The 10305-nt window shown below is 43.2% G+C and overlaps 1 protein-coding gene across 1 annotated transcript; it reads right to left on the bottom strand.

The window, feature by feature from the left end:
• Window positions 1-3115: 3115 nt before the first annotated feature.
• Window positions 3116-8047, bottom strand: gata1a (GATA binding protein 1a). Its single transcript, XM_040003291.1, has 6 exons — window positions 7911-8047; window positions 5887-6118; window positions 5298-5798; window positions 4702-4847; window positions 4463-4588; window positions 3116-4367 (listed from the first exon to the last, which is right to left on the bottom strand). The coding sequence occupies exons 2-6, from the start codon at window positions 6098-6100 to the stop codon at window positions 4080-4082; spliced, it is 1275 nt and encodes a 424-aa protein (XP_039859225.1). The 5' UTR covers window positions 6101-6118; window positions 7911-8047; the 3' UTR covers window positions 3116-4079.
• Between the last annotated feature and the right edge of the window lie 2258 nt (window positions 8048-10305).

The following is a 10305-nucleotide window of genomic DNA, read 5'->3' as shown; positions in this document are numbered from 1 at the left end:
TCTTCTTGAAAATATAAAATCCACATGTCTTTGTCACCATATCAACATGTACACAAAGCTATATACCAAGGTCTGATATACATGCAAGGAAGATATTCTGCTAATGCTTCTGGGCAGTTATTGAGTCAGTGGGTGCTCCACACCAACTGTGCATGGAATAAAAATAGGGCAACAAGAATAAATAACAGACAAGAGGAGTATATACAAAACGGGAGGAAGGCACACATTAAAAAGACACATTAGAGGGCGGGTTGCAAAGTCCTTGGAAGTAGTGCAATGGACTATGTCTGAGTATAGAATCCATGTGTGAGTGGCCTGAGTGATGAGGGTTACTCAGTGGCGTGGGTGGGGTGTTGGGTGGAATTGCTTTACAGTCCGAATGGCCTAGGGGAAGGAGGTCTTTGTGTCCTAGTTTGAAGTGTAAAGATGTGTACAGTTTTACATCCTGCACAGCCTCGCTTAACAGCAGTGTTGCACTTTCTCCACATGGGGGTGCTAATGTACCACATATTCCAAAAGGAGCATGCTTAAAACTAAGCTGTGCTACTCTGCTTTCAGTTACAAGTAATTTCAGACATGACAGCTGTAGTGTTTGCAAGCTGTTCCATCACAGTTTTTTCCTTTTGTATTTTTCCCACAAGAAAGTCAAATTAGACACAGAGAACGTGAATTCTCCCAGTAATGGGTTTAATCAGTCTGATCACACACCACAACAAGTAGTTAAATCACCCACTTTCCACGCTAGAACAGCTTTTCACAAGATTATTCTGCGAGCTCTGGATGATATAATGATAGTACGAATGGGAAAGGAGACAAGCAGTGAGGCAGCGGGAGAGAGAAGGCTCTAACGGATGGCCTTGTGAGTGAACTGGAGAAGGCCTGTGGTTGCTAATCTATCCCCGTCATTTGTTGCCATTTCCCCAGAGCAGAGCTGACAGCTGCAGCAGATAAACAGCAGATACAGACAGTTGAGGAAAAGAGTATAAATTATGGATGTGCTTGCCAAATCATCTTATTCCTTTAAAAAGAAAAAGATCATGTCTCCCCCCCCACACTTGTCTCGTGTTTGTTTTGCTCACAATAACTCCTGCAGAGGTGAGCACTGCGGATTGGTCCACTTTAGTGTGGTTTAGAGTCAACTTTGAGTAGATGCTGTAAACGGATTCAAATAGAAACCCACCCTCATCTCGCTCCGTAATTTCACAGGGCACTATCACAAATTATTCCCATAATCAAGGTCTTTGGGGAATCAGTTGGGTTATGTATTGTAACGGTTGGCTGCTAATGAATGAATCTGCACTAGGAGGAAACATTTTTCATATTATTTTTTCTACTGTGGATTTGTTAAGCGAGTTGAACAAAAAACAAGCAAAAAACGCTTCTATTGATAAATTCTGTCAAAGACTTGGTTTATCACCAATACACCCAGTGGTGCGTGTCATGCAGTGTTATGAGTAGGTGACTTGCCCAGATGTTCACAGGGCCGTACTCGCCGAGATGAAACCAAATGCATAAAAGAAAATCTTATTTCTCCTCGAGGTCTGCAGTGAAGCGTGCACGAATCAGTGGGCGATGTGGGTGATAATTTATAGATTTGTCTCGAGGGAAGCATTCTGTGAGCGTACTCGCAGATTATGAAACATGACAGGATTCACTTGGCCCAAACATGACACACTGGTTTTGTAACCAAACTGTTCTTCTACACCCCAGCGCCTATTCACCAACAACACCCAGTTACCGGTCCTTCAGATGATTCCAGTGATATGTGTGTTTGTCTTTGACACCTAAAGAGACACTGTGGCCCTCAATGACTAACTGACAGGGAGTGTTAGAGTGGCGGTGCCAGCAGCAGGTGGATGGTTTGGGGTCTGTGGCCTCAGTGATAACTTATCAGCCACCCCCCAGTACTGAGCGAGCAACCCCAGCCCTGCTGCTCGGCATAAAAAGTACAAGTACACAGACATGTATACACTAGTATTAGGCGTTTCTTACATAAATGGTAAATAGCCTGTATTTGTATAGCGCTTTACTAGTCCCTAAGGACTCCAAAGCGCTTTACACAACCAGTCATCCACCCTATTCACACACTGGTGATGGCAGCTACATTGTAGCCACAGCCACCCTGGGGCACACTGACAGAGGCGAGGCTGCCGGACACTGGCGCCACCGGGCCCTCTGACCACCACCAGTAGGTAACAGGTGAAGTGTCTTGCCCAAGGACACAACGACCAAGACTGTCCAAGCCGGGGCTCGAACCGGCAACCTTCCGATTACAAGACAAACTCTCAACTCTTGAGCCACGATCGCCACGATAAGCTGTTAAGGCAAGAGTCTGTTAAGACCCTGAATTCAAGGTGTTTCTTTGCACAGAACAATATGCATCTTGCGTTTTGTCGTAAAATTGTGCCAGAGAGCTTTGCCTGTGTGTACTAATTTTACCCTAATAGGGCAATGCTGCTGGGCAATGTGTCCATTATCAAACAGCCTGCCCTGTTTGTTTTTTAAAGCCATATTCCTCTAGAAAAACAAACAAATCAGCTCCAAGTGTCTGAATATTAAAATATTAATATTATATCAACATAAAAAAATCATCCTTTAAGCCTGTTTTAAGTAAATGCATGTACCCTTGTACTTATAAATAATTTTAGGCATTTACATGTTAGTTTATCTGGATTTCTTTTTTTTTATTTCCTGCTTCTCCACTTGCTGTAGCACAAAGGTCAGAAACTACAGAGAGGTAAGCCAAAAACGAGGCTGAGGAGTCAGTGCACCTAGATTGTTAAGTGCTTTGTGTTTGTTCAGATAACAATGCATTCAGCTGGTTAACACAATCACAGACGTTCATACACAGCACGTCTTTGAATGCTGTCCCTCTAGGGTTTTTCAAAATAAAACATAATGGCACCTTAATATGTCACGCACTGTTAGAGTTTAAAGTGAAAAAGTAAAAGTCAAACTAGCCCTTGTTTCTTAAATGTTCACAAGTCACTTTTAATTCCTTTGTAATATATTTTACAATTTTGTCAATCTAGCCGTGATCTCGTCTTTACTTTGTTAAAGTAAATTTGACTGGTAATAGCCTGATCCATTTACTGAAGTAAGAGTTTCAATGTTGGTGAGAAAAATGTGCATGTGTGCATTTTTTCTGCTACTTCATTAAATTATCTGAACAAAGGCAGAATTCACCTCACAATCTACATGTGCTCGGCTTTCTTTGGCCTACATGGGCAAAAATAAAACACGCAAAGGGCAGCGACGTCATGAAACGTATTGTTGTCTTCTGATTTCTAAACACGTTCTCTGTAGTTTGAGACCTTTGACATGAAAGTGGAAAACTGTAAAATTGAAACAAAAATCCCCTTCTGCACATTCAAACAGAGATGAGTAATGAAAAGTACAAACGTGACCTCGTTGCGTCCAGTTGTGCTGTAGCTCGTCTAAATATAAAAGCAGCCATAAGTGGTGCACTTTAGTTGAATGTTTGTCACTTATGCGGAAAAGACGATTTGCATACCCGCTATGTACTATTACACTGTCAAAGTGGAGAACTGCCAGCACAAAGACACCATTATACCTGGGCAGGGGAGTACAATAACCTCCCACAGCAGGCCTTGCTGTGGTTAGCTCAGAGAGCTGAGGATTCAAATGACTTAAAACAAAAGCCTTCATAAGTCAAACAGAATAAGTCACGCATTTTTTTTCTTTAGAGTTTTAATATGGTAATAAGAATTATGCAAATACAAAACAGACCCCTGAAGCACAAAACTAAGGTATAGCTTTACTTTAAGAATAATAAAAGAAGAATTGTCACACAGATACCGTAAATCAGATTTGTGTTTGTATTTACAGCTGGGAGAATTCCCTTATTAGGGTGTTTACATATGCCAAAACCTGAGTGATTTTATCGGACTTCACACAAGTGCCCAGTCAGCACAGTAACACAACATATGGATGAAACGCAGGTAAAATACACAGGAAACTCCATTCGCATGACAGCCAACAACACATATGTACAAATAACTGGCAATACAAGGAAGCGGGCTCGTGTCTGAGTATTCACAGGTGCCCGTCCTGTTATGTCACACTAGTGTGGGCACCATGCCAGAGTTGAGGTGGTGCGTGTAGGGTAAGCTGGCAGAGGGATGGATCGGGGACGGTGTAGGCATGAGGTGAGGCGAGTGACTGTAGGTGAGGAGAGTCCCGGGGCCGAGGGAGAAGGGCCCACCGTTGTCGTCCAGGGAGGTCGGCTGAGTCACCTCCATGTACGGCTCCAACAAGGCGGCCTTCTTGCTCTTCTTGTTCTTGCTGGAGACTTTTCTGTTACGTGTTTGAATTCCATCCTTCTTCATGGTGAGAGGCCGGTTAACCTGTAGTGTGGAATGAAAGATAATTTTTTTAAATTAATTAATTTTTTTAATATTTAGCCAGGTGTTTGTGGATTCATCTGAAATGACTGACTCACGTTATGCAGTTTAAAGTAGAGTCCGCAGGCATTACACACAGGTTCCCCGTTGGCGTTGCGTCTCCACAGCGTTGTTGTGCTTGTGTGACAGTTGGCACAGAGGGTACCTGCGCGCTTGCTGACAATCTGAGACACAGAAAAGGATATAGTCGAGCTTTTCAAACTACCCTGGTAACGACGGATTATTTGTTCGATGGTTTACAAAGGAGGCAAAAGAGGCCCGTATCAGCCTGTCATACCAGTCTCTTCTTGGGTCGGATTAGAGGTCTATTTTGGCCGTTCATCTTGTGGTACAGTCCACAGGCATTGCACAGGTAGTGGCCTGTACCATCCCGGCGCCACAGAGGGGTAGCTGTGGCTCCACAGTTGACACACTCTCTGGCCTCTGTTCAGAGAAATAATGACAGTTTACAGAGTGTAACATATGATGGATGAATGTTTCTTAATATATTATTTCATGTGCAAAGATCTCAGTGACACATTATATAATGGGCAGACTGTTATACTCAATATAGAACAAAATGTTTTAGTTTCACAACTCTCTTTCTCTCTCTTGTTTTTGGAACTTGCAGATGCTCAGTTGTTGTTGAAGTACAGATGTTCGAATTTCTATTTTGGGAGAGCTACAAGGGTTGAAAGTTTATTCAAATTTCTTGTAAATGTAACCATCTACAGTTCCATGAAATCTGCATCTGCTGAGAAAAATCTGATAATTTCCAAAACAGCCACCAACTGTCAAGGCTGAACTTTCAGAGCATTTTCATTTTATAGAATATTGTGCCAAAATGGTCCACCCAGGGAAAAGAAAAAGAGGCACCTGTCAATATATCCTCACCTGGAGTGGATATCCTCATCTTGTTACGGAGTTTAGGGGAGTACGAGGGGTTGATCCAGGCTCCGGGGCTGGAGTAGAGGGCAGCGGAGCTGTAGTCCTGTGGGCCACTCATGTATGAGCTGTAGGGGCTTAGCATGTGTGGGTGGGATGATGGAGTGTACACGCTGCCAGCTGCAGGAGTCAGGTTGAGAAAGCTGCTGCTGGCCCCAGACCCCCCAAGTGGGCTCAGGCGCTCTGCCTTGAGGGCCTCCTGAAGACGGGGACTCTCCCTGCCCTCTCTGCCCGGAGACGAGTATCCATCTCTGGAAGTGGTGAAAGAGGAGGTCACTCCAGGGGTGTAGAGGGAGGTCGGGGTGTGCGAATGCAATGGCGTCTTAGTGAGAGGGCTGCTGCTCCAGGTGGAGACTGGGGGGTTGTAGGGCGAGCTCAGAGAGTGGCTGGGCAGCCCATCCAGCAGCTGAAGGTTGCTGAGCAGGCTCGGTGAGTTGAACATTGGTCGAACTGTGGAAAGAAGAAATAAGAGTCAGATCACAATTTAGAAAGCGAACTAGAGGATGGATTTGTTGGGTGACGGCTTGGAAGCACTGACCAGAGCCGTGTCGGTAAGGAGCTGGCGCTCGGCTGAGGCTTGGGGTGGAGAAGAAAGAGGGCAGGCTGGTGTAGTCAGTGTCCTGGCCTGTGAAGAACGTCTCACCCTCTTCTCCCGGAGGCAACAGGCCAGAATCAGAGGAGAAAGCGGCCAGGGGGTCTGAGCTGAGCAGGGATGGAGACACCCAGTGGGACTGCTCTGATGAATCTTCCATGTTGGCAGGTAAAACAGCCTGTGGCGAGTATAGTGAGAAATCTAAATTGTTTTTGCTGTCAAATGCACCAACCCAGGATGAAAAGATCAAAGCTGTGCACAAGCCTCATTTTACACGAGTCATTTATTATTCATTCATGTACTCTTTGCACTCTACACCCTTACACTAATGCATTTGTCTTTACAGTTAGCACAGTTTAAAATGAATATAAGGACACGAGCATCGATTGACTTTGTTTTTAGGTGTGTGGCTCTCAGTCTTTATGGAGACATGTTGTCAAAAGGTCTTGACAGAGACACCACCAAACTCCTCGCACACTGGAGGTTTGCGACTCTCTTAATTCAGATGAGAACGAGAGAGGCCGTGACTTTGATTGAAGCCGATGCATTATCACCGAGCTTCTCTCTTCACAACAACCAGTGCAACTTGAAGTTATCAGGGACAAGATCTCTCGACAGCATGCTTTTTCAAACTTCCTTTTCTAGGATCCTCATTTGACTGCGGCTGAAAGTAAAAACTAAAAATAAACGAGTCTATAAATGTAGCGACACAGCCAGTGACCAAACGGTTACCAAGTGGTCCCACTACAATAGGTGTGCCAGTTAGAGGAATGCAAAAGACGTGCCCTTAGGGATGACTGGCCGTGTGGACAAACAACACAGCAGCGCACACAAAGTGTAATGGTGTTTGCTGGCAGATTTTTTTTCTTTTCAAGTCAGAGTGTTAACAGCAGTCTCTGTCACACTCTCACTTATTTGTGTGATTAATAACCCTTTTTGTTTTTGTTTTTTTGGGGGCGATTCAATTTTTATCAAAGAAAAACGCAAATTTCGAGCAGATTTTTAGAGCTTGAGATGAAGGCCCCTTTCTGAAAACTGCTTTAAAAGTCGAATCAAAAACAAATTCTGCTCCAAAATACCAGCGACGACGTCCCACAGCATCATAATGTGCATTATAACAACAGCGGACGAGGCCTCTCCCCGCGCCGTATCTTTAGAGGGAAGAGAAGAGGAAAGAGAAGAGACTGATACTGGCTGATAAACTCTGAGAAAATCTGATAGACAGCATTATTATAATGCTAAATATATCCAGCCCCACTGATACTACATGAAACTAATCTCATCTGATTAATAGAAATCTGTTTGATGAGAAACGCAACAAGCGCAGTGACACAGCGGGGTGAGGCGGCACGTTGTGGAGGACTGATCAAAAGAGACAAAACTAAAAAAGAAACAACCCCAGAGGGATAGATGAAATAATTTGAAACTCACACCCAGCTGCTCATATCACAACACAATTAATTACTTTGAGTGTTATGCCCCTAAACTCCAATGTTAATAGATTGACATTATGCTACTTGCATTAAAACACACTGAACATATATCTACCGTGTAAAGCAGTCGACTTGTTTTTGATCTGGATATAAGCGACTTCAAGCTGAACTCGTGCAGTGGGCGAATTAAATTAATATTATAATTCATCTCTACCGTTACATATACTTGTGGTAATTATTGAAAATTCAATTGAAAATAATGAATGGAAAACAAAAAGTGTCACTTTCACAGAGAAGGAAACAGATTCTCTGTTGCCCTCATGCAAAGTTCTCGCCTCTCGTATCTCCACAATTCACAGTCTGCCAAGCAATAAATTGCCTCAGATGATCGTAATTCTCGCCAGTGAAAGTTTCACATGCACAATTATTCTTAACCAACAAAACTAGCCAGCTGTATTTAACGAATCAAGCTGGTTACACCAGGTGTTTGGGGTGAAAATATGAGAACAGAAGGCAAAGTGCCGACCGGTCACCTACCTGAGTGGACGCCACCGACGAGTGATAGGTGCAGTGAGCTTTTAGAGCCGAAAAATGTATGCAGCCAGGTGGGAGGTGGTGCACAGCTGGACCTCACTGTAGGCTGATGGCTACAACTAAAAAAGTTCTCTAACTACCAGCAAAGTTTAGGGCTACGAGACAGTCCGTGGGAGGGGTTGGGGACAAACATTTTTTTAAAAGACACACCTCTTTGGTCCAGAGAGAACAAGCTTGTGTGAGGCTTAGATGTTACATATGTACGGGCATGAGTTTAAAATCCCATTTAAGCGTGTCATCTACAGATATAAATAATGTAATAAATATTTGTGGCATCTGGAGCGCGTGCGAAAGGTGAAGGTGCTTTAAATCTTAGTTCCTCTGCTCTTCCTTTATGGCTGTGTGTGCTGCTTGTGTAGTATTGATAACGTGTTTGTATCTCTGATGATTTCCACAGAGGAAGCACCGTATATAAAAAGCATATCAGGACCAAAACCAAGGCCAGTATGAAACAACTACACGTAGTCGATAGGAATCATCAGATCCATTGCACATCATATTTTGTGTGTTATATTGTCTTTTTGCAGATCTTAAAAGAAATACATATACTAATGCAATATAAAATAAACTCCGCTTCCTGCGGTGTGCATGCAGGATGGATACTTTTTTTGTCTGTTGATGAAATGTGCATACAGCCCCTGATAAGACCAAGCCCACATGGAAAAGAGTTTGACAGACATTTGAACAAAGCAAATATAAAATGCAAAGACACAATTTCTTTGTGGTCCAGCAAAGCTTAGAATGGAACACAGTAATGCAAATCGGCGAAGACGCTGCAATCATAGGGAGAGATATGGTCTGAGCACGGCCTGGCTGCGCACAAACCCGACACTGTCAAAGTCATTTGATAGTCAAAGCAGCTCCCCAACTTTCCTCTCTCTTTGTTCATTTACAGTTTTCAGGGAAATCAGGGGAGAAAAACAGTTGGGAAGAATTGATGCCTTTCTTTTTTTCCTTTTTGAAAAAAAAAAAATAAACACTGGGGTTTTTTTTAGGAATGAGGCAGATAAGTTGAAATGCGTCTGACAACGCAGCGATGGCTAACAAGTGGTATCAGTTAAGCCAGATGCAAATCAATATATAGGTCATGGCAACTGTTACACAAAAATTCTAACTAAGCCTTTCATTTCCCTAAACGTTCCACACACAGTATCACCGGTTGCTGTGAAATTAGTATCCTGGAACAACAGAAATAAACTGTTAAAGTAGTAAAAGTCAGTGAAGTCAATTTCCCGGGGACCCATAAACAGTTGGATATCAGGAAAAGCAGAGCTGTAATAAAATGTCCTCCTCATCACCTCCGTATAACTTCTGATGACACCTGTGTCATGTTTTCTTTGTTGTCACGTAGATAAGTGAAGAAGAAACCTGCTCTGTTTGCACCTGTCAGTGTTTTTTTTGTTTTTTTTTCCTTTTATGAGATTTGTCAAAAGGCTGCTGTTGGTTGAATAATAAGACTAAGAGCAAGTGATTATACTAAATAAATAACCAAGCAATACACACACACAAGCGGTGAATACTGTCTGAGTTATTATCTGCTCTTCATCTACCGTATAAGACCAATTCAGATTCTTCCAGGAACATTTGCACTAAGGCTGTTGGTAATACTATTTGCAAATACTACTTATTGTTCTGCAATGCAATAGAGTACCAGGTAAAACTTTAAAATTAGATTCAGGAATCTGTTATACAAAGCTTAAAGTTTGTCTGAAATCATCGTGTAATCAAGGTATGCAGGGAATTTAAACTGTGGATGATAATTTGTGCAGTGTAAGCCCACTTCAGGCAAAGCTGGATAGGCTCCAGCTTGTGCTATCAATTTATTGTGTTGACAACTTAGGTTTGTCCCCTCTAGGTTTTCCTTTTTAATGGCAGTTATGGCACAGCTAAATGTGAATGTGCTGGATGTGAAACACTGCAGCCTGGGTGAATGAGAGCAGTAGTACCAGAGTGAGATGAGGTCTCTGTGGCAGCGTGGACAGCCGGGCAGGGATGTGGCTGCCGCCACAGTGTGAGTGTGCTGCTCTGCTCTGATAAGAGGTTATCAAGATGAAAGGAGGAGGCCAGGAATTACAGGCCCGCCGCTTACTGTCATAAAGCGGTACAGGCATACTGTCAGGCTTACAAGGCCCTACAGCGTGTAAGTGGCTGTACTACATAAATCACACAAGGCAAACACACACACACGGACACAGTTTTCTTCTTCTGTTGACAGTATCTCGACAGAGACAGTTTGAACTAACGCTGGAGTGTCTTGTCGGACAGTTAGGAGGTTGCTCAGGGCCTTTGTAGCTGGATGACAGATGACATTGTGTGTCAACAGTGGAGTATGAGGACA

The sequence above is a fragment of the Simochromis diagramma genome, unplaced genomic scaffold (genome assembly GCF_900408965.1).
Source record: "Simochromis diagramma unplaced genomic scaffold, fSimDia1.1 OVJJ01000646.1, whole genome shotgun sequence".
Taxonomy (NCBI): Eukaryota; Metazoa; Chordata; class Actinopteri; order Cichliformes; family Cichlidae; genus Simochromis; species Simochromis diagramma.
Note: the sequence above shows the minus strand (reverse complement) of the source record. Positions and strands in the feature narration are given on the sequence as shown.